Source organism: Portunus trituberculatus, chromosome 46 (genome assembly GCF_017591435.1).
Source record: "Portunus trituberculatus isolate SZX2019 chromosome 46, ASM1759143v1, whole genome shotgun sequence".
NCBI lineage: Eukaryota > Metazoa > Arthropoda > Malacostraca > Decapoda > Portunidae > Portunus > Portunus trituberculatus.
In genome coordinates, this window is record NC_059300.1 from 14739948 (window position 1) to 14765358 (window position 25411).

Sequence of the window (25411 nt, forward strand, 5' to 3'; positions counted from 1 at the left end):
CTCTGTGAGGTACCAGTTCCTATCGACACTATCTCATAGAAACATACTAATATCAATTAAAAATTGTGTCTGCTCCACATATATAACACAATTTAAACTTAATAAACTAAGTCAATAAACCATGCATTTATTGTTACCCTTCCTGACGCTGCATTGTGGGTAAGGGGTACGTGATCAATACAGAAAGACTTCGAGGGGTACCTAATATTAAAAAGGTTGAGAACCCCTGTATATAATAAAACGTTAGTATGATTTTCTTTTCATTCAGTGACATGTTATGAAAAAAGAAAATAAATAATACGAGAATACAACAATACTTATTCACTGTATATATACGAAGTGTTCTTAGTTCATATCAAACCATGAGTCTTTACTTATTTATTTATTAAGGTCGTCTGGCAGTCACCCTGGTTCAAAACTCAAAAGCAGAGGTTTCAAAACATTTATCCTTAGGCTAACTCTCGGATCTGCATGGGGACAAGCATTCCAAAGTTTTTTTTTTTTTCTTCTGCTTTTGGCCAGCATTCCCTTATTACATAAAAATATATATTACTACAGAGAATGTTGACGCAAGTAAACACAATTACGTGGGCATTATCTATGACGAAACAAAATTAAGTCATTCGAGTCAATAACAAGAGCCACGAAAGCAAACCAACATTGTTCGACATTTCCGAGCACGTGCATCTCCAAGTGATGCCTAGTGACGTCAGCCAGCCAAGCAGACAGCCGCCCAGCAGGCCACCAGCCCACCACCGGGGTCCGGGAGTCCGGCCCCGGGAGTCGCTCCGAGTCAGGGACACCAGTGGCAGTCAAGACTCACCAACCAGTCTGGGACTGGCAAGCGGCAGTCTACTATATTAACTCTCCTCAAAAACCAACACGGTCAACACGGGAACTGTGCTAAATGGCCTACCTTATCTCAAATATGTTAATATTTACAGTTTGTCGCTGAGGCGGCGGCGTAAGCCCAACTGAAGACGATGAGGGCACAGCCCCAGCACTGAGAAGTCACGGTTGTACTGGGCAATGGGCATGGCAGATGCTACATTCCTGCCATCCCATCACAACAAGACTGTTTTTACATTTTCGTTCAGGTGACGTAGAGCAGACCGTCTTTTCAAGTGCTATGTTTCTACCAATATGGAACTTGATAACTGATAATCAGGAGTCAGTCAGCAGTCATATCCTGCTTTCTGATTAAATTATATCAAAACATTGATAGGCTCCTAGTTGAGAGTTCCTAACTTCATCGAGTTTAAAAAATAGAATATGGTAATATGAAGAGCAGGACATGAATGTGACTGGATGTCCATGAAGGAAATAGTTTTACTTATTTTTTTTTGTATAACAGAAATAGAGAAAATTGGGGATATAATGACAAAAAAAAAGCACCACTTGAAAACTATTCTCCCCTCATAATAAGACAGCCAATGGCAACCGTTACTGGCTCCCAAGGCGCAGCGGTAGTGGCGGGAGGTTCACCACTATTCAAACGTAGCAAGGCAGCTCATGATCTCAATGGTGGTAGTATATTTTACTGTTTGTACAATCGATGTGGCACCATTTTAAGAACGAACATGTGCACGTAAATTTAGAATTACCTTTTTTTTTCCCTAAACTTGGCCATCCTACTAAGTTAATAAAAGATTCTATGTTATATATCACATAAAAATAAAGTAAAAAGAACCATAGATAAAACATTATTCCTAGGAATACTTGAAGCGAGTGAATATATATATATATATATATATATATATATATATATATATATATATATATATATATATATATATATATATATATATGAACCCTCAGACTTTGAATATGATCTGTTCCAGAAGGCTGTTCCATGTCCGAATTGTTCCAAGCCCAAAACAGTTTTCCACATAAACAACGTACGTAAATCATTTTAATCTGCTCCAAGACCCCTTGGCAGTCCTACTAAGGTAAATAGAAGATTCCATGTTATGTATCACACAAAAGTAGAAAATAATCCGGTAAGCCATATTGATAGAATTATCAGAGTGACGTATAATTTGCTAAGGAATATTGGATTAGCATATCACTATATGGACAAAGAAATGATGAAGAAATAAGACCTAGATTGGAATATGCAGGAGTTGTGTGGACCCCCATAAAAAGAAACACATCAGGAAATTGAAGAGACTACAAAAAAATGGCTACAAGAATGGTTCCAGAATTTAAAGGGATGACATATGAGGAGAGACTAAAAGCAATGGATCTACCAACCCTGGAACAGATAAGAGAGAGAGGGGATCTCATACAAGTTTATAAATTGATTAACAGAATGGATCAAGTGGATAATGAGAAACTGATCCTGAGAAAAGAATATGACATTTGAAGCACAAGATTGCATAGTAAGAAACTGAGAAAGGGAAAATGTCTGAGATGTTAAAAAATTTTGTTTCCTGCAGAGATGTGTTAAGACTTGGAACAGTTTGAGTGAGGAAGTGGTGTCAGCAAAGAGTGTACATAGTCTTCAAGAAAAATTGGATAAGTGTAGATATGGAGACAGGGCCACACGAGCATAAAGACCAGGCCCTGTAAAACTACAACTAGGTAAATACACACATACACACACAGTTTACATACTTCTCTCCCATGAATATGTGAAATATTTCCTTCCACATAATTGAAAACAACAAAAAAAGACATGAAAATATTTGTAGCATGACAAATAAGAGAAAATAATGCAAGGAAGAGAGACTAAAAAAAAAAAAAAAAAGAATAAAGTGTATACAAGGGCATATAAGAAACCAATATACTAAGACAACTATGAAACAAGATGTCCTTGGCAGAAAACTGTAACCAGCACCTACCTGGATCTGGGCACGATGCTCGTGTGTGATGCCCCGAGACTGGAGGGAAACCACCATGGTGATCTTTGACTCCACCCACACTCGCACTTCCTCCTGCACTGTACTGAACTGGTTCCACAGCTCCAGGGCAGTCTCATAGCGCAAAATCACCTGTAACAATGTGCAATATAATTTGATCAATGTATGCAGATTCTCAACAAGTATGGATTTCAGTATGAGTAATTTCTATATAATTTTCCATACAGCATGTGATCAATGGTCTGACGTAATTAACTACGAGCACTCACCGACTCCAGCTTCTGGGAGACATTGTTCCAGCGAACAAGCTGCGTCTCCACACTGTGATTCTTTTCCACTTGCACAGCTCTGGACTTTAGCATTTCCAGGAGGGTTTCATTGGTGGTCATGGATTCCTGAAGGCTCTGCAAATCTTCCACATGCTTCCTTAAAGCATCCATATTGATAGATGATGGCAGGTCAACTGCACTCTCAAGAAGGTACTCCACCTCCTGAAGGAAGCCATCTACTGCATCAGATGTTGACATGAATTTCTGCCATATTTCAAGGCGGCTCTTGAGATTTTCGCGAGTTTCTTTGATACATTCAGAAAGAGATTTGAGCTCTTCTTCAAGGGTGTCTATCTGTGTTGAAAGCTCTGTGAGATGGCAAGGGTGGTGAGGGTCTTGACTTAAGTTCTCCATGCTCTGCTTCACTTTGGTGATGTCTCCTTCAGTCCGTGACACACTTCCATGTATTGTCTGACAGGAGTGGAAGGCAGCCTTCAGGATCTGTTCACCTTCTTTGTCAATTGCTTGGCATCTTTCCAGAGTACTCTTCAAGTGTTTCATTGTGAGGGAAATGCGCTCTACACGACTGACAGTCTTCTGTACATTATCCAGAGTGTATTCCAGAGAAGCAATTCTTTGCTGGATGGTATGAATCAACTCCTGACAAGTAAGGGATAACTTTCCTAGGTTGTCCATCAAGTCCTGATCTTGCTCCTCATCTTCAGAGGAAACTTCTGTTAAATAATCCAAGTTACCCTTGCTGTTCATTATCTTTATTCTCAACACCTTATAATTTTCCTGTATGTCTCTGAGTTGTTGCACTGATGTGATGTTAGTGTCAATATTTTGCAAAGCTTCCTCAACAAATGTGAGTGTGTCCTGAGTTTCACTCAACAACTGAGGCACTGGAACCACTTGGATTTGAATTTTGTGGAGTTCTTTCTCCTTTCCATGGAGTAGTTCTTCAAGCTCATTCCATTCTGTCCTAAACTGAGAGAGGAAGTGTCGCTGGTTGGTTTCATCTGTCATATTCACCAATCCCACTGATTTGTCAAAGTGATCCATGCATTCATTCAGCAGAACACTCTGGCTGTCAAACTGGGCCCTTAGATTCTGTTGCAAAGAAAATAAGTGAAAAAAATCAATATAAATCAGGATTTTATTTGAATTATCAGTATTTGTGGACATCTAGTACAAGAAAACCAAATTGACTAATCAATATATCAAAAACAAAGAAACCAAATTCATGGAAGAAAAAATAAGTAATATCTTGATTATTAAAAATAGGCAGTATAAAATGTCACTTCAACATACCCATATCTGATTGAACTGTTCTTTCAGCTTTTGTTGGTCTTGTGGTGTTAGATCAATGTTTTCCAGTGAAGCTTTAGCTTGTGAACACCACTCTTGCAGCTGATCCATCTGAGTCTGATAGGCAGCCCAGTGGACATGCATTTCTTCTAGACGCTCCAACAGGCGACTGACTTCTTGTCTCAGGCTGGTGTTCCTCTGGTGGTGTGAGCTGACTCGGGTCTCAAGGTGGGTGCAGGTGACAGAGTCTCCTACCTTGCGAACCATCTCAACTAGGTGGCCCATGTGAGCCTCGTGTGTTACACTCTCCACCAGCAGGTCCTGCATCGTTGCCACACACACACACGTTAGTCATGCGGGGGTTAGAATGGCCCCTCCCAAGGCTAAGAGGCTAGACATGAAGCCTGATTCTGAGATTTACTACCGTAATCCAAATGGGAAAGCATCCCTCATGCCCAAGTAAAGCTGGAAAGGCTTCAAACTCCATTACATAAACAATCTATTAACTAAGTGAAAAATGTTATTATATTCTTAGGAAAAGAATCAATATATTCTTTTCATTTATCTTGTCAATAAAAGCTCAAAATGATCTTACAAGTTACTTTGAATAAATGTATCTAAGAGTCACAAAAGACAAAAAGCATCACTTAAAATGTTCTTCAACTCTGATTTTATAAAACATTCTGTTCTAATATTTTTTTTAAAGTGAATTTAAATCACACCTGGTAAAGAAACTTTGTTTTCTTTTCTATGAAATCTAGAAATTGATAAAATTATCTGATGATGTTATTTAGAGATAAGTTCAAACAATTTCTAAGATATTGTACTGATGACAGCATCAGAGTACAAAAATACATATAGCTACACTATATCTATTTTCTCTTGATCATAATATCATTAGTAATGCTTGAATGAATGTAAATAAGTAATGACTAGAGTTAAGTACTGGTTATTTCAACTACTTTCAGAAAGACAAGCTTTTGAACACAAATAAATCAACACAGCAAGTTGATAAATTCACAAATGATGAATATTAATAAATACAGCACATACATACTGACAGAATGTATGCACACATACTTATTAATGTTTTAGAAAATACTATGAATGAGTTGTAAAATTTCCAGCGAGTGATAGAAAAAATATATAATTGATTATCGTTTGGCAATAAAAATTATATACATTTCTGTACATGTATGAGGCAATGAGGAAGGTACTGCACATAAGTCAAGTTTTGTTGTTAAATTAGCCGAATACTAAAATATTTTAGCTTTGAAATAGCATGAGAGATGTTCTTACTGATACGATCTATATTTTAGCTTCGTGCCAGAAACTACATGATACATGTAAGTCCTCAAGATGGGCAAGAATAATAATAAGATACCAAAAAGAGAAAAGAATTTAAGATCCAGAGGTACACCTGAAAGGCTCTGTGTGATTCAGTGACTAAGCTATTTTCTTCATGACTTTGCCATTTGTTTGGGATATTTACATTATGAACATAATGATAACCATCCAAAGAATAGTTTGGGAATAATTATGTATGTTTGCTAGTTAACATTTTTTGTTATTAATTAAGGCCAAAGTAATTAAAACTATGACATTTCATAAGGCCACAAACCAGCTTCTGTTTAAATATAAATCTATATTGAGTTTATGAAAATTAATAATCAGATCTTGTTTTTGAAAACTCCAAGAAATAAAGCAGGCAGATACTCATAAACAATTATTATTGGATACAGTGATAAATTTCTGTACATATAGGTATTCATTACTGAACACACCACTGGCTAGGTACTTAAGGTGAACACTGGTTACAGCACACACCAGGCAGCCTCTCAAGTCTTCTCAAAGTTCTTTCATGTCATGTTATACACAACAAGAAGCCCCTCAGTACTACAGAGGTTTGCTGTGTTATAAAGTTAATTATTAAATCATTACAAACCTGGCAATCCTGAAACAGGCAAATTAACAACTCTGATTAAAAAGAAAATTTACACAAATAAGAGATTATGTATATTGAACAATAGAAAACATTCAGTGAGTTTGGAAGTCTGAACTGCAAAGCCAGCACCATTATTTTGTACATTGCCTAATGAGGAATGCTTTGAGGTGCTCCTGACATTCATTCTTTAAGTACCTTATGCAATAAGATCATTAGCCTAACTGTGAATTACATGAGTTTCAGTACTCAATATACTGTAAGCATTTTTAGTTGGTTAAATTATAGTTAGATATTTAGTACATGAACCTATAATATATATATATATATACATATATATATACCATTGCAAGAAAGATTATGTTGGTTAATTTAAAAAAAATCTTCATTTAGAGTAACTAATTGCAACAGAAAAAAATTTAGAAATCTATTGGCAAATTTTGAGAAAAATGGAAGAGTAGTTACTAACCTTGCAAGAGTTGGTATTTTCCTGATAGGTGTCGGAAGCCAAGGTGTGCAGCTGAGTGACTTGCTCAGATGCTGACATCATCCACGCCTCCTCCTCCTTTAGCTGGTTCAGCAGCCGCAGCCACTCAGCCTCAAGCAGGGTAAGCTGATGATTGCGCTGTGTAGCCTTGTCTAGTATCTTGGATGCCTTCAGATATGAACGAGAGTACAATTCCTGGTAGTGCACTCTAGAGTTAGGTTCTAATGCAGTATCTAGAGATTCCAGTACCTTCTGACATTGTCGCAGAGACAGGAAAAGCTTCTTATGTTTTGTGATAGTATCGACTAGACTGGAGTGATCTCGGGCCACTACTCTTGCCTCCAGAATAGTTTCTGCCATTTCTATAAGATGAGTGAGTTCCATTAAAGTTTCTTCATATTCAGTGGTAGTAGTTGTTAGCTGCAACACTTGGTCTAATTCCTTTTGAATAGAATCATGGACATCACACAATTCTTCCTGAATTGAAGCAAGTTCATCTCCTACATGTCTACTTGGTGAAAGTTTCAGATCATGAGAACTCAGGAGAAGCTGTGTGATGATGTCTCTGGTGTCTTCATTAGTGATGAGAAGCAACTCTAGTTGTCTGAGCTTTTCTTCTGGTGACATCTTACTATCTTGTAATTGACATAACTGAGCCTTAAGTTTAGATACTTCTTCTCCAGCATTAGCCACTGCATCCCTGTACTGTGTGTAAAGTTGCTCCTCTTCTTTTGAGTTTTCCATTTGTTTCTTCCTCACTTTCTCTACTTGATTTACTTGCTGCCTCAGACATTTTACAGTTTCTATGATAGTTATGATAGTTTCTTCACTAAGGATTTCTACTGCAGACTGTGTTACCTTCTCCAAAATAACAAGCTTCTCTTCTATAATGTAATTCTGTTTCCAAATATTCATACTGCTGGTTTCTCTCAGTGGTGTCTTCTGTGTTTTTGATTGTGTAGATTCTGTACTCAATTGTTTCTAACCAAGTGCTTACAGTTTCAACAATAGAAATTATAACTTTCTGAACAACAATAATTTCTTTTTTATCAAGAGCAGACTTTAATTTCTCCAGATTCTCATCAATTTGTAGCTGCTGTTGATCTGGTGAGGATGATGATGATGGAACCGGCAATAAGGTGGTGGTAGTGATGGAAAGTGATGACTGTGGAGCTTTTCTAAGATTCTGACGACGTTTGAATAATGTATAAATAGTCTGCCATTCCTGGCTAATGATTTGCTCTTCAATCAATAGCTTTTCTCTGGAGGTGTCTTCTTCCTCTGGCACTAGAAGCTGTAGCTCCATTCTATCCTCTTTATCTCCCTCAGCCTTCTCTACCACACTTAAGGGAGGCTGAGAAGTGTGAGGTCCTATTTCTGGTGGGCCAGCAGTGTGTTCATCAATCAGCTTGTCAGTTGTGACTTGTAGATCATCACTGTGTTGTGTTAGCTTTTCATCAGGAACTATATTGCTTTCACTGAGGGGGATGATTGGTGCCTCTTTTTTATCAGTACTAACATTATCAGGTTCTTTCTCTTCTTTGTCTAATGACTCCACAGATGACTCTATATCTGCATCTGTAGAGCTATGCTTCTGATTCACTTCTTTGTTTACTTCAGAGGTTGTGGGAATATCATTTTCATGTATTTCTTCCTCCATTACCTTAGCAGAACTTGAAGTTTCCTTTTGTTTAGATTTTATGTCAAACTCACTTTCCTTTTCAAGAAGCTCACTTGCCTCAGGTAACACATGTTCTTCACCTTCATGACTGAGCTCAACTGTAACTTCTGTTTCAGTAGATTTTTTATCTGTAAGGTCTTTAGACACCACAGTCACATTTGGTTCAACTATGAAATCTTTCTTTCCAGGCTTTTGCATTTCTTTTTTATCCTTTTCTTCAGATTTCTTGACATGATCTCCATCAGGCACTGTCATGTCTATTTCATCATGTATCACCAATCTTTCTTCCACTACCTCACATCTATCTACATCGACTTCACTGATTTCATGTACACGTACATCAAACACAGGCTCCACTCTATCATTTGTCTTTACTTCATGATCAGTAACAACAACCACAGAATAATCCACTGTTTTTGCACCCTTAGGCAATGTAGCAGGCTCTTCATATTTTGGTGTCATAACAACTGCTGTGGTAGTTAGAGTATATACAGTTTCCTCTTCCTTACTTTCTGATATTGGGATATCTTTCTCATACTCAGGTGTTTTAGTATCAACAATGGGTTTCCCATGCACTTCCTCATATTCAGTAACTGAAGTGAAAGGATAAAGTTTAGTATCTTGTTTCTCATCTTCAGGCACTATACTGTGAGATTCTTGTGTAGCATCTGCTTGCTTATCCTGAAGTGGGAGAACAGAGAACTCAACATTCTTAGAGGCAAACAAGAGAGGTTCAGAATCAGCAGGTTGTGGAGTAGCAGGAGACTGAGTCTTTGCAATTTCATCCTGTGATTCTGTAGGTTGAGTTGGCAAAATCTTATCTTTGTCCTCTTCCTCTTTCCCTAGTTTTGGTGACAAAGGTTCACTAGGTTCTTTGTCCTCAAACACAGGCAGTGGTGGTGAAGGGAGAAGTTCAGTTTCTATCTTATCAAGAGAAGTGGGTTCACCTGGAGGTTGGTATACAGTTTCTTTGAAAGTCACATGCACGGGAGATACTTCCTTAGGCTGATCTGGTGTTGAAACTGGAAGTGGGAATTGTTCTTCAGGTTTGGGGAAAGATGTCAGTTCTTCAGTATGAGGAGGTTCCACAACTTGCTCAGGGATGTAAGGAGCAGTGGTGAAGTCTTCAAGGTGTGGAGATGATTGGTCCTCCATACACACTTCTTGTGGATATAGATCCTCTTGCCAAAATTCCACATTATCACCATCTTTCAGCCCTGTTAAAGAATCCTTTGCTGGCTGTGGGAAATGATCAATGATTAATTCTTTAGTATCACTAGTCTCAGAGGAAGAAGGAATATCACCCATACTAGTTTCAGGTAGGAGATTACTTTGTGAGTTCTCATGGACAGGAATCTTAACAACTTCTTCAGTCTCCGCATGTCTACTATCCCCTTTCTCAGTCTCATCTGTTTGGCCAAATAATTTATTTCCATAAGTTTCAGGAGATTCAAAGAATGTTCTTTCCGTCACCTCCTCGGGTTCTTCTATTACCTCCTCTGTCTCCACTGGCTTTCCATCAATGATTACAATCTTCTTGATCACTCTTCTTCTAATGATCTTGTGGACTGTTGTCACCTCAGGCTCTGTGACTGTCTCAGTAATGACAGAATCAGCTGGAAGATTCTGCAACATTTCCTCAGTCACTTCTTCTGGCTCTTCTATTACCTCCTCTGTCTCCACTGGCTTTCCATCAATGATTACAATCTTCTTGATCACTCTCCTTCTAATGATCTTGTGGACTGTTGTCACCTCAGGCTCTGTGACTGTCTCAGTAATGACAGAATCAGCTGGAAGATTCTGCAACATTTCTTCAGTTGCTTCTTCAGGTTCTTCTGTTACCTCCTCTGTTTCCACTGGCTTTCCATCAATGATTACAATCTTCTTGATCACTCTCCTTCTAATGATCTTGTGGACTGTTGTCACCTCAGGCTCTGTGACTGTCTCAGTAATGACAGAATCAGCTGGAAGATTGTGCAACATTTCCTCAGTCACTTCTGGCTCTTCTATTACCTCCTCTGTCTCCACTGGCTTGCCATCAATGATTACAATCTTCTTAATCACTCTCTTATCACCAATCTTGTGGACTGTTGTCACCTCAGGCTCTGTGACTGTCTCAATAATGACAGAATCAGCTGGAAGGTTCTGCAAAATTTCCTCAGTCACTTCTGGCTCTTCTATTACCTCCTCTGTCTCCACTGGCTTGCCATCAATGATTACAATCTTCTTGATCACTCTTCTTCTAATGGTCTTGTGGACTGTTGTCACCTCAGGCTCTGTGACTGTCTCAGTAATGACAGAATCAGCTGGAAGATTCTGCAACATTTCCTCAGTCACTTCTGGCTCTTCTATTACCTCCTCTGTCTCCACTGGTTTGCCATCAATGATTACAATCTTCTTGATCACTCTTCTTCTAGTGATATTGTGGACTGTTGTCACCTCAGGCTCTGTAACTGTCTCAGTAATGACGGAATCAGCTGGAAGGTTTTGCAACATGTCTTCAGTCACTTTTTCAGGTTCTTTTGTAACATCTGTAGTTTTTGTTTCAGCCAAATGGAAATATACCTCTTCAGGCTTTGATATTACTTCAGTATCAACAAAATTAACTGGAAGATTCTGCAACATTTCTTCAACCATTTTCTCAGGCTCATCTATTTTTACCATTTTTTCTTTAACCATATGGAGCTCTTTGTCTTTAGCAATTGATATTACTTCAGGAATATGAGAATCAGCAGGAAGATTCTGCAGCATTTCTTCAGTCACTTCTGGTTCTTCTATTACTTCTTCTGTCTCCACTGGTTTGCCATCAATGATTACAATATTTTTGATCACTCTTCTAATGATATTGTGGACTGTTGTCAATTCAGGTTCTGTGACTGTTGCAGTAATGACAGAAGTGGCTGGAGGATTCTCCATTAACTTGCCAGTCACCTCTACTGGCTTTTTGATTATTACTTGTTTCTGTGTTGTGTCAAGTTCTGAAAGTTCTTCAGCATCTTTAGTATGCTGTATCTGCTCTTTTATTTTTTCTTGTTGCTTTTGTGGGAATGGTACAGGAGAAGCTACATCTTTATAAGTAGGAGGCATAATTGTATCCAAATCTTGGCTTTCAATAGGTTCACTTTCTTTTCTGCCAACATTTTCGTATGTATCACTGGTGAATAATATAGCTGGTTTTTCTTGTGGCATGTCATTGCCTTTGTCACTTAAATCAGAGAATCCAGGAGCAGGGAATGACTGTTCTTCAGGACTGACAAAATCTGGTGACTCCTCTGGAGATAGAGGTAGCAGGGTTACATCAATTTGGCCTTTGGTTGAGGGTTTACTGGTGAGGTCATTTTTGGCATAGAGTTTCCCTGTCCATGGTGATGATGAAGGAGTATTAAATACTGGCATTTCTTCTTGCTCTTTAGGTTCTGGGAACTTTTGCTCGTCAAGATTCTCTTTTGTATCAAGATTTGGCAGCTCTGTTCTAAAATCAGCTTTTAAGGAAGGTGAATAACTTTGAAGGTTCTGCAACATTTCTCTACTCACCTCTTCTGGCTCTTCTATAAGTTCTTCTATCTCTATTGGCTTGCCATCAACCATCTGAATCTTCTTAATCATTCTTCTTCTGATGGCTTTGTGGACTGTTGTTGTCTTTGGCTCTGTGATTGTCTCACTAATGACAGAATCAACTGGAAGATTCTGTAACACTTTTTCAGTGGCCATTTCTGTGACATCTGCAGTTTTTAATGTTTCATCTTTACCTAAATAAAGATCCATCTTTTCAGGCTTTGATATCACCTCAGTAAAGATGGAATCAGGTGGAAGATTCTGCAACATTTCCTCAGTTACTTCTTCTGGTTCTTCTATTACCTCCTCTGTCTCCACTGACTTCCCATCAATAACTACAATCTTCTTGATCACTCTCCTTCTCATGATCTTGTGGACTGTTGTCACCTCAGGCTCTTTGACAGTCTCAGCAATGACAGCATCAGCTGGAAGATTCTGCAACATTTCCTCAGTCACTTCTTCTGGCTCTTCTATTACCTCCTCTGTCTCCACTGGCTTGCCATCTATGATTACAATCTTCTTGATCACTCTCCTTCTCATGATCTTGTGGACTGTTGTCACCTCAGGCTCTGTGACAGTCTCAGCAATGACAGCATCAGCTGGAAGATTCTGCAACATTTCCTCAGTCACTTCTTCTGGCTCTTCTATTACCTCCTCTGTCTCCACTGGCTTGCCATCAATGATTACAATCTTCTTGATCACTCTTCTTCTAATGATCTTGTATACTGTTGTCACTTCAGGCTCTGTGAATGTCTTAGTAATGACAGAATCAGCTGGAAGATTCTGCAACATTTCCTCAGTCACTTCTTCTGGCTCTTCTATTACCTCCTCTGTCTCCACTGGTTTGCCATCAATGATTACAATCTTCTTGATCACTCTCCTTCTAATGATCTTGTGGACTGTTGTCACTTCAGGCTCTGTGAATGTCTTAGTAATGACAGAATCAGCTGGAAGATTCTGCAACATTTCCTCAGTCACTTCTTCTGGCTCTTCTATTACCTCCTCTGTCTCCACTGGTTTGTCATCAATGATTACAATCTTCTTGATCACTCTTCTTCTAATGATCTTGTGGACAGTTGTCACCTCAGGCTCTTTGACAGTCTCAGCAATGACAGCATCAGATGGAAGATTCTGCAACATTTCCTCAGTCACTTCTTCCGGCTCTTCTATTACCTCCTCTGTCTCCACTGGCTTGCCATCTATGATTACAATCTTCTTGATCACTCTCCTTCTAATGATCTTGTGGACTGTTGTCACCTCAGGCTCTGTGACTGTCTCAGTAATGACAGAATCAGCTGGAAGTTTCTGTAATATATCCTCAGTCACTTCTTCTGGCTCTTCTATTACCTCCTCTGTCTCCACTGGTTTGCCATCAATGATTACAATCTTCTTGATGACTCTTCTTCTAATGATCTTGTGGACTGTTGTCACTTCAGGCTCTGTGACTGTCTCAGTAATGACAGAATCAGCTGGAAGTTTCTGTAATATATCCTCAGTCACTTCTTCTGGCTCTTCTATTACCTCCTCTGTCTCCACTGGCTTGCCATCAATTATTACAATCTTCTTGATTACTCTCCTTCTAATGATCTTGTGAACTGTTGTCACCTCAGGCTCTGTGACTGTCTCAGTAATGACGGAATCAGCTGGAAGATTTTCCAATATTTCTTCAGCCACTTTTTCAGGCTCATCTGTTTTTAGTCGCTTTTCTTTAACTGTATGGAGCTCTTTGTTTTTAGGTTTTGATATTTCTTCAGTATTAACAGAATCAGCTGGAAAATTTTGCAACATTTCCTCAGTCATTTCTGGCTCTTCTGTTATCTCCTCTGTCTCCACTGGCTTGCCATCAATGATTGCAGTCTTCTTGATCACTCTTCTAATGATCTTGTGGACTGTTGTCACTTCAGGCTCTGTGACTGTCTTAGTAATAACAGAAGTAGCAGGAGGGTTCTCCACTATATTGTCAGCCACCTCCACTGGCTTTTTGATTTTTACATTTTCCTTTGTTATGTCACATTCTGAAAGTTCTTCAGTATCTTTAGTACGATGTATCTGCTCTTTTGTTTTTTCCTGCTGCAGTTCTGGGAATGCTTCAGAAACAGTAGTTGGAACATTTTCATAGGTAGGAGGCATAATTGTATTCAAACCCTGGTTTTCAACAGGTTCACTTTCTTTTCTATCAATATTTTCATATGTATCACTGGTGAATACTATAGCTGGTTTGTCCTGTGGCACCACATCATAGCCTTTGTCACTCAAGTCAGGAAATCCAGGAGCAGGGAATGACTGCTCTTCAGGACTGACAAAATCTGGTGACTCCTCTGGAGATAGAGGTAGTAGAGTTACATCAATTTGGTCTTTAGCTGAGAGATTACTGGTGTAATCATCTTTTGCATAGAGTTCCCCTGTCCATAGTGATGATGAAGGAGTATCAAGTACTGGCATTTCTTTTTGCTCTTTAGGCTCTGGGAACTTTTGGTCTTCCAGATTCTCTGTTTTCTCAAGACTAGGCTGTTCTGTCCCAAATTCAGGCTCTGGGAATGGTGAATGATCACTTTTATCTTGTAAAGTATCATATTGTGGAGCACTAATTGTAGGCAAAGCTAAACCTTCCACTTTTTTATCCACTTCTAGTTTTTCTCTCTTTTCATCTTGTGTGTAATTGATTTCAGAGAACACACTTGGCAACGGTTGCTCTTCTTGTTTCTGTGGGGTTGCAAATAGCTCAGGAACCTCTCCAACAGGGGTTGGATATGGCATGGGTTTATTCAACTCATCTAAATCCTTGTCAGTAACTGGAGAATAGTCAGATGGAATTTCCTCTAGAATTATTCTATCTTCTTTACTTCTAAATTCATCATGAGGATAATATTCTTGTGTCCACTGTGATGATGTACATACATCATGTCTTGTAGCTTCTTCATCAAGAGAGACAGGATCTGGGAATGTTTCTCTTACTTCATCCTTTAGTTTTGTTTTGGTCTCATTTGGAAGTTTTAAATCTCGAGTATCATTACTTCCATCTGTTGGGAAGGGAGACTCTGGTGAAGGTTTGTCATCACCAGGGATATCTGGTAGTGATGGAGCAAAGATTTCTGGTGTCTCTATGGCTGCAGGGACATAACTATCTGTAAGCTCTGGGTAAACAACATCAACATCAGGTTGTACAACAGCACTACTTTTTTGGGTATCAACTACTGGTGATGGTTCGGGGAAGTGCTCACAAGGCTGAATGTTAGCTGCAGCTCCTTGAATCCTTTCACAGGTAAGAGTTTGTGATACAACCACATTTTTACTATTAATAGAATGTTCTTCCAAAATATCATATCTTTCCACAGCAGTTGGTGTTGGTAATTGTTTATCACAAAGGACCTTTGTCTGATGTTCCTCCTCTTCTCTCCCTGTTGATACTGGGAATGGAATTATGGGTGGAGAGGTTTCTTGCTTTTCATAGACTGGCAAATCAGGTAAACTCTGAGGTAAGTCTTGATCTTTAATCATTTCATAGCCATCTGTTTTGAAAGACTGAATATAGACCTCTTCCTGGAAAGCACTGTCCTGCAATACATCCTGAGGGTCTTCTAATTTTCTTAAGGGCTGAGCTATATCACTTTCTGGAGCAGGGAATGATAAATCTTTGGTAGAGAACTCAGGTTTGACTGCTGGAAGATTTGGCAAGTCTACATCTATAGTTTCCCCACATATCTCCTCCTTTTCTTCTATTATTTGCCTCTTCTCATGAACATTATCTGTACATTGTAAGATAACTACTTTGCCTTGTGAGGGAACATCAGATTCAGATGAAGTGGGTACAGGGATAGTATCTCTTGCTTCTTCTGTGACAAGTTCAAAAACTTTTGGATGCAACTCATTATCTACTGAGGGACTGCCTGGTCTTGGGAATGGCACTTCCTTTTCCTCTAAAATAGGACTTATTTCAGGAGGTGGGTTCATGGGTAACTGTTTCTCAGATGGGATGAGATCTGGTGTTCCTATAATTGGTGTTTCTGGATATGCATCACTAATCCATGTTTTTGTTGGTTGGTCTTCAGTACAAGGGAGCAATTTGCCATCTAATTCAGGCTGTGGATATTCATCAGCTGGTGAAGGGAAATCTAGTGCAATATTCTCTGAGGGAGGTTGCATGCCAAAGTCCGGAACAGGTGGTGCTTCTGTGCTGCTAGGTGGAATAACAGGAATTTCTTTTTTTACACTCTCTAGTTGATAATGATGTTCCTCCCAGATAACTGCACCTGACTGTGGTGACTTGGGCCTGGGTGTGGCATCACTTATATTCTGGAAATCAGGGAATGAGGATTCACATTTTTCAAACTCATCTGGTCTTGCAAATGATTGAACTTTGCTGTCACCAAATTCTGGGGAAGGAGCAGGTAGAGTGGGAGCTTGAGGAAGGATGTCATGAATAATTTCTACACTGTGTTCCTTCCTTACTTCTGGATAGTTATCTGAAGCAAATAATTTCTCCTCAACCTCATGCTTTTGGGATACTTCAGCAATGGTTAAGGAGGATACATCAGGGAATTCACCATGAAGAGGTGGGAAGGGTGTAACAGCCTCCTGAGAGTATCCAAAGACAGGGTAAGGGCCAGGTGGGGTAGAAGCACTTATAAGATTGTCAGGAATTGTTTCTACAGTATGTTCTTTTGTAACTACAGGATAGTTGTCAGTAACAAATAATTTCACCTTATCCTCACATCTCTGTGGCATTTCAGTAATGGTTGAGGAGGCATCAGGAAACTGATTACCTGGAACTGGGAAGGGTGTGGAGGCCTCTTGGGAATTATCAAATTCAGGAGAGAGGCCTGGAGGGGAGGAAGCATGTGGAAGTTCATGAGGAATAGTTTCTGCAATAAGTTTTTTTGTGATTTCTGGATATTCATCTGAGGTGAATAGTTTCATCTCATTGCCAGTCCTTTGTGGCACTTCAGAGATGGATAAGGAAGAAATATCAGGAAGATCACCGTGTGGAAGTGGAAAAGGTTTGACAACCTCCTGAAAGTCCTCTGGAAACATGGGAAGCTCTAACTCTGGGGTTTTAAATCCTTCATCTGAGGACTCTATAGTTTCATCAGACTCGGAGAGACCAGTTTTCTCATACAATGAAGTCTGATAAATTTCAATATATTCAGAGGCACTTTGTAGTTCATCAGTACTGTCATCTTCCTTTACTGGTTCAGGGAAAGGATCAAGATTTGTTTCCTTATATTTTGGTTTTGGAACTGAAGGATCCTTTTCTTCTGGTCCTCCTAACTCACTGGGCATGGGGAACATTTCTGGTGACAGCCTGTCTTGGCCATGTGCACCTGCATTCTCACCAGAGATGGTCTCTTCTTTACTTGGTGCTTCACTGCCTTCATCTCGGGCCATATCCTGAATCTGATGATCCTGGGTGAGTGAGATTTCATGCATAATATCCTTGTAGTCATCAGTAACTTCTTCCCAAGAAAGATTACTCTTTTCATCAACTTTTGATGGTGGAGCACTTGGGTTCTCAGTACCATGATGGAACAACTCAGCTTCTCCAAAGTCTTTCTCATCGGGGAAAACCCAATCACTTTTAAACTGACCCTCAAATATTTCTTGTGGCCCATCATCTTTTTCCTCTTGAGCTGGGAATTGATTGGATGATGATGGGAAAGAGTCAGGCTCAGTCACCTTCACCTCTTTGTCATGAAGCTGTGTAGGGGCCAACACCAATTCTCTGTCTGCCTGAGATATTAGCTCCCCTTTATTTTTATCATCTGCTGAATCAACCTCTTTATGAACACCACTTACTTGGTCATCTTGTGTCTCAGTTTCTGGTACTGGAATACAAGCTTGAGCTGGGAACTGTGGTGAGCTCTCCACTTCTGGGAAGGGATCTAGTTTTGTATCCTTGGAGTCACATTCTTCCTGTAGATCTGGCAAGGATGGTGCTTTCTCAGATGTCTGAATTATGGTATCATCACTTTTAAGTTGTGAAGTTTCTTGACAGACATCACTTATAAACAGTCTGCTGCTCTCTGTTTCAGGATCCTTTGGTTCTTCATCTTTTCCTGAAGGAAGAGGAAAATCTTCAACTGGGAGAGGAAAAGCTTTAGTGGTGACCTTCATTTTAGGAGCTGCATCTGGCACAGCTGTCTCAGCTATGCCACATTCCATACTTTCAATGCACTTTGGCTCAACACCTTCAACATATTTTATGGGATATAGATCATTGCTCCATGAGTCAACAGGCCTGATTTCCTCCTTTGGAGTATCAGAACTCTCTGTTACAGGTTGAGGGAATGGCATTATGTTCTGTGGTTCATTAATGTCATCATGAGATTGAGAGAGATGTTTGCTACTTATTTCAGTAACAGTTATTCCAGACCCATCATCTGGAACACCAAATTCTGTTTCAGGTTCCTCTACAATTTCCTCGGTTTCAACTCTCTCTCCATTTATTATTTGAATTCGTTTGATTATTTGTCTTCTCTTTCGGATGACAACACACTTAATGTTCTTACTCTGAGCCATTTCATTTTCTGGTACAGACTCTTGATCTTCAAGGATTTCTTCAGAAAGTATTGGATGCCCATCAACAATTTTCAACTTTCTAACAATTTTCACTTTCTCCGCTGTGACACCACCATCCTGTGTGGAGCAGGGAACAGGTAAAGGCTCAATCCCTTCACTTATGGGAACAACAATTAGTTGTGGGCTTGATACTAAACCGGCATATTCCTGAACTTCTTCGGGATATTCCTCCCTTTCCTCATTGATGACTTCTTTTCCATCAATAACTTGTAAAGATCTTCTTATTTTGACATTTTTCTTTACTATACGTACACCACTACTTAAGGCACTTGAATCATCACTCACATCACTAGATCCCTCTGCTATTTCCTCAGTTTCCATTGGCTTACCATCAACTACCACTGTCTTCTTGATTACTTTCTTTTTCACACTGTCAGGTTCTATGATAGCCTCAGTAATTAGTGATTCAGTAGGAACACTTTGGAGAATTTCTTCTGTAATATCTTCAGGGTCTTCTATTATTTCCTCTTTCTCAACTGGTTTTCCATCAACCATAATGATTTTTCTGATCACTCTTTTTCTAATGATTTTGCTGACAGTAGGTACCTCAGGCTCTGTGACTTTCTCTGTAATAACAGAATCAGATGAAAGGTTCTGCAACATTTCCTTGGTCACTTCTTCTGGCTCTTCTACTATCTCTTCTGTCTCCACTGGCTTGCCATCAATGATTACAATCTTCTTGATCACTCTCCTTCTAATGATCTTGTGGACTGTTGTCACCTCAGGCTCTGTGACTGTCTCAGTAATGACAGAATCAGCTGAAAGATTCTGCAACATTTCCTCAGTCACTTCTTCTGGCTCTTCTATTACCTCCTCTGTCTCCACTGGCTTGCCATCAATCATTACAATCTTCTTGATCACTCTCCTTCTAATGATCTTGTGGACTGTTGTCACCTCAGGCTCTGTGACTGTCTCAGTAATGACAGAATCAGCTGGAAGATTGTGCAACATTTCCTCAGTCACTTTTTCAGGCTTTTCTATTTCTACTGACTTTTCTTTTACCACATGGGGATCTTTGTCTTTTGCATCTGATATTACCTCAGTAAAGACACAATAACCTGGAAGATTTTGCAGCATTTCCTCAGTCACTTCTTCTGGCTCTTTTATTACCTCCTCTGTCTCCACTGGCTTGCCATCAATGATTATCATCTTCTTGATCACTCTCTTTCTCATGATCTTAGGAACAATTGTTACCTCAGGCTCTGTGACTGTCTCAGTAATAACAGAATCAGCTGGAACATTCTGCAACATTTCCTCGGTCACTTCTTCTGGCTCTTCTATTACTTCCTCTGTCTCCACTGGCTTGCCATCAATGATTACAATCTTCTTGATCACTCTTCTTCTAATGATCTTGTGGACTGTTGTCACCTCAGGCTCTGTGACTGTCTCAGTAATGACAGAATCAGCTGGAAGATTCTGCAACATCTCTTCAGCCACTTTTTCAGGCTCTTCTTTTTCTAACGGCCTTTCTGTTACCACCTGAGAATCTATGTCTTTAGGCTTAGATATTACCTCTGTAATAACAGAATCAACTGGAAGATTTTGCCACATTTCCTCAGTCACTTCTGGTTCTTCTATTACCTCCTCTGTCTCCACTGGCTTTCCATCAATGATTACAATCTTCTTGATCACTCTTCTCCTAATTATCTTGTGGGCTGTTGTCACCTCAGGCTCTGTGACTGTCTCCGTAATGACAGAATCAGGTGGAAGATTGAGCAACATTTCCTCAGTCACTTCTTCTGGCTCTTCTATTACCTCCTCTGTCTCTACTGGCTTGCCATCAATAATTACAATCTTCTTGATCACTCTCCTTCTAATGATCTTGTGGACTGTTGTCACTTCAGGCTCTGTGACTGTCTCAGCAATGACAGAATCAGCTGGAAGATTCTGCAACATCTTTTCAGTCAGTTTTTCAGGCCCTTCTCTTTCTACTGGCCTTTCTTTCACCACATGGAGATCTATGTCTTTAGGCTTAGTTACTACCTCTGTAATGACAGAATCAGCTGGAAGATTCTGCAATATTTCCTTACTCACTTCTTCTGGCACTTCTATTACCTCCTCTGTCTCCACTGGCTTGCCATCAATGATTAAAATCTTCTTGTTCACTCTCCTTCTAATGATCTTGTGGACTGTTGTCACCTCAGGTTCTGTGACTGTCTCAGTAATGACATAATCAGCTGGAAGTTTCTGTAATATATCCTCAGTCACTTCTTCTGGCTCTTCTATTACCTCTTCTGTCTCTACCGGCTTTCCATCAATGATTACAATCTTCTTGATCACTCTTCTTCTAATGATCTTGTGGACTGTTGTCACCTCAGGCTCTGTGACTGTCTCAGTAATGACAGAATCAGCTGGAAGATTCTGCAACATCTCTTCTGTCACTTTTTCAGGCTCTTCTTTTTCTAATGGCCTTTCTGTTACCACCTGAGAATCTATGTCTTTAGGCTTAGATACTACCTCTGTAATGACAGAATCAACTGGAAGATTTTGCCACATTTCCTCAGTCACTTCTTCTGGCTCTTCCATTACCTCCTCTGTCTCCATTGGTTTGCCATCAATGATTACAATCTTCTTGATCACTCTTCTTCTAATGATCTTGTGGACTGTTGTCACCTCAGGCTCTGTGACTGTCTCAGTAATGACAGAATCAGCTGGAAGATTCTGCAAAATTTCCTCGGTCACTTCTTCTGGCTCTTCCATTACCTCCTCTGTCTCCACTGGCTTGCCATCAATGATTACAATCTTCTTGATCACTCTCCTTCTAATGATCTTGTGGACTGTTGTCACCTCAGGCTCTGTGACTGTCTCAGTAATGACAGAATCAGCTGGAAGATTCTGCAACATTTCCTCAGTCACTTTTTCTGGCTCTTCTATTACCTCTTCTGTCTCCACTGGTTTGCCATCAATGATTACAATCTTCTTGATCACTCTCCTTCTAATGATGTTGTGGACTGTTGTCACCTCAGGCTCTGTGACTGTCTTAGTAATGACAGAATCAGCTGGCAGTTTCTGTAATATATCCTCAATCACTTCTTCTGGCTCTTCTATTACCTCCTCTGTCTCTACTGGCTTTCCATCAATGATTACAATCTTCTTGATCACTCTTCTTTTAATGATCTTGTGGACTGTTGTCACCTCAGGCTTTGTGACTGTTTCAGTAATGACAGAATCAGCTGGAAGATTCTGCAACATATCTTCAGTCACTTTTTCAGGCTCTTCTTTTTCTAATGGCCTTTCTGTTACCACCTGAGAATCTATGTCTTTAGTCTTAGATACTACCTCTGTAATGACAGAATCAACAGGAAGATTTTGCCACATTTCCTCAGTCACTTCTTCTGGCTCTTCTATTACCTCCTCTGTCTCTACTGGCTTGCCATCAATGATTACAATCTTCTTGATCACTCTTTTTCTAAAGATCTTGTGGACTGTTGTCACCTCAGGCTCTGTGACTGTCTCAGTAATGACAGAATCAGCTGGAAGATTCTGCAAAATTTCCTCGGTCACTTCTTCTGGCTCTTCCATTACCTCCTCTGTCTCCACAGGCTTGCCATCAATGATTACAATCTTCTTGATCACTCTCCTTCTAATGATCTTGTGGACTGTTGTCACCTCAGGCTCTGTGACTGTCTCAGTAATGACAGAATCAGCTGGAAGATTCTGCAACATTTCCTCAGTCACTTTTTCTGGCTCTTCTATTACCTCCTCTGTCTCCACTGGCTTGCCATCAATGATTACAATCTTCTTGATCACTCTCCTTCTAATGATCTTGTGGACTGTTGTCACCTCAGGCTCTGTGACTGTCTTAGTAATGACAGAATCAGCTGGAAGATTCTGCAACATTTCCTCAGTCACTTCTTCTGGCTCTTCTATTACCTCCTCTGTCTCCACTGGTTTGCCATCAATGATTACAATCTTCTTGATCACTCTCCTTCTAATGATCTTGTGGACTGTTGTCACCTCAGGCTCTGTGACTGTCTTAGTAATGACAGAATCAGCTGGAAGATTCTGCAACATTTCCTCAGTCACTTCTTCTGGCTCTTCTATTACCTCCTCTGTCTCCACTGGTTTGCCATCAATGATTACAATCTTCTTGATCACTCTCCTTCTAATGATCTTGTGGACTGTTGTCACCTCAGGCTCTGTGACTGTCTTAGTAATGACAGAATCAGCTGGAAGATTCTGCAACATTTCCTCAGTCACTTCTTCTGGCTCTTCTATTACCTCCTCTGTCTCCACTGGTTTGCCATCAATGATTACAATCTTCTTGATCACTCTCCTTCTAATCATCTTGTGGAAAGTTGTCACCTCAGGCTCTGTGACTGTCTCAGCAATGACAGAATCAGCTGAAAGATTCTGCAACATTTCCTCAGTCACTTCTTCTGGCTCTTCTATTACCTCCTCTGTCTCCACTGGCTTGCCATCAACGATTACAATCTTCTTGATCACTCTCCTTCTAATGATCTTGTGGACTGTTGTCACCTCAGGCTCTGTGACTGTCTTAGTAATGACAGAATCAGCTGGAAGATTCTGCAACATTTCCTCAGTCACTTCTTCTGGCTCTTCTATTACCTCCTCTGTCTCCACTGGTTTGCCATCAATGATTACAATCTTCTTGATCACTCTCCTTCTAATGATCTTGTGTAAAGTTGTCACCTCAGGCTCTGTGGCTGTCTCAGCAATGACAGAATCAGCTGAAAGATTCTGCAACATTTCCTCAGTCACTTCTTCTGGCTCTTCTATTACCTCCTCTGTCTCCACTGGCTTGCCATCAATGATTATAATCTTTTTGATCATTCTCCTTCTAATGATCTTGTGGACTGTTGTCACCTCAGGCTCTGTGACTGTCTTAGTAATGACAGAATCAGCTGGAAGATTCTGCAACATTTCCTCAGTCACTTCTTCTGGCTCTTCTATTACCTCCTCTGTCTCCACTGGTTTGCCATCAATGATTACAATCTTCTTGATCACTCTTCTTCTAATGATCTTGTGGACTGTAGTCACCTCAGGCTCTGTGACTGTCTTAGTAATGACAGAATCAGCTGGAAGATTCTGCAACATTTCCTCAGTCATTTCTTCTGGCTCTTCTATTACCTCCTCTGTCTCCACTGGTTTGCCATCAATGATTACAATCTTCTTGATCACTCTCCTTCTAATGATCTTGTGGAAAGTTGTCACCTCAGGCTCTGTGACTGTCTCAGTAATGACAGAGTCACCTGGAAGAGTCTGCAACAGTTCTGGCTCTTCTATTACCTCCTCTGTCTCCACTGTCTTGCCATCAATGATTGCAATCTTCTTGATCACTCTTTTTCTAATGATCTTGTGGACTGTTGTCACCTCAGGCTGTGTGACTGTGTCAGTAATGACAGAATTAGCTTGTTGTCTTTGCAGCATTTCTTCAGTAATTTCTTCTGGTTCTCTTTCTTCTTCTTTTTGAACTATGTTGCCAACATCTTTTCTTGTCTGTTTTGTAAGTTTTTGTCTTATAATTTTATGTACTTTTGTTCCTTCTTCCTGTGCCATCATATCATCTCTCTGTACATCTTTTCCTTTACCTTCAAAAACAGTTTGTGTGACATCTGGTTCTTCAACAACTTCCTCAGTTTCTACTGGTTTTCCATCTATTATTGTAATTTTCTTAATTATTCTTTTCTGCACTACTTGTTGAACAGTAGTAATGTTTCCATGGATCACTGTTTCTGTTATATTTCCTGCATCCCTAATGTCTATAGATCTTGAGTGAATGGATTCACTTTTAGGATTTTCAACATATTGTACACTTCTTGTAGTGTGTCCTTCCTGGTAATGAACTGCATTATTATGCTGATGCACTGATGTGGTGCCTCCAATTGTACTCTCGCTATCCTTGTCCTGGCTGACAATGTCACTCTTCATCTTCTCATGCGCCAGGATTTCCTACAATGAATTTCAGCTCAAATTAACTTTCATGTCTATTTTCTGAAGATGCACTATGATGATAACTATATGCCCCTTCATATATTGGTAAATAAGGATTGAGGGAAGTAAACAGCAAAGCAGGAAAGGATAAACTGCACCCATTTATACAAGCAGAAAGCAAGGTGTAAGGAATAGGGAAGAGAGTTGCATATAGTTGGAGCTGAAGGTACAGGAGGAGATATTTTTGGTTTAGGAGGAGACATAAGGACATGAAGGACGATGCTTGCAGACGCGTACCTTCAGCTGGTGTAGGCGGTTCTGGAGCACAAATCGAGTGTCACTGATTGTCTGACTCAAGAAAGTCAGGTGGTCTGTCATCTCCTTAGCCAGAGATATTATGTGTGAGTCTCCCTCCACTCGCTCACACTTTTCTTGCAGCTCCATCAGTTGCTGTTCACGACGGCACAGGTCCCGCTGCAGTGTCTACAGGGCCAAATAGTGTTAAGTTATGTCATACTATATGTGTATTTGTACATATACTATATACATACAAATGCTCCTTGCCATCTGCAGTAATTTTGTCCATGAAATTCTTGTGAAGCAAAAGACAGCATCTTGCAAAACATGGATCCTGTGGGAGAATGACATTTGAGGGATCAAGAAAACATATAATTATTGCAGGATAACAATGAAGCACTTAAACAATATGGATGTTATTGACACTATGTGGTCAAATCATGTGCTAATGGACTCACAAAATGACCACATAGAATGACATGATAGTGCCAAAATGATTGAAGCATTCCTTGCTGGAATATAGTCCATCCTTTCTTG

The 25411-nt window shown here is 39.8% G+C and overlaps 2 protein-coding genes across 2 annotated transcripts in view; one reads left to right on the top strand and one right to left on the bottom strand.

The window, feature by feature from the left end:
• The window catches only part of LOC123520114 (nesprin-1-like), a 346042-nt gene that overhangs the window by 77936 nt on the left and 242695 nt on the right, over positions 1-25411 (bottom strand). The window contains 7 exon segments of the mRNA XM_045282036.1: positions 2844-2993; positions 3131-4243; positions 4445-4762; positions 6387-6395; positions 6853-7759; positions 7761-9790; positions 24875-25060. Of these exon segments, the coding sequence (XP_045137971.1) occupies positions 2844-2993; positions 3131-4243; positions 4445-4762; positions 6387-6395; positions 6853-7759; positions 7761-9790; positions 24875-25060 (4713 nt within the window).
• LOC123520113 (haze protective factor 1-like) lies at positions 12776-13847 on the top strand. Its single transcript, XM_045282034.1, has one exon. It carries the CDS (start codon positions 12786-12788, stop codon positions 13698-13700), a length of 915 nt encoding a protein of 304 aa, XP_045137969.1. The 5' UTR covers positions 12776-12785; the 3' UTR covers positions 13701-13847.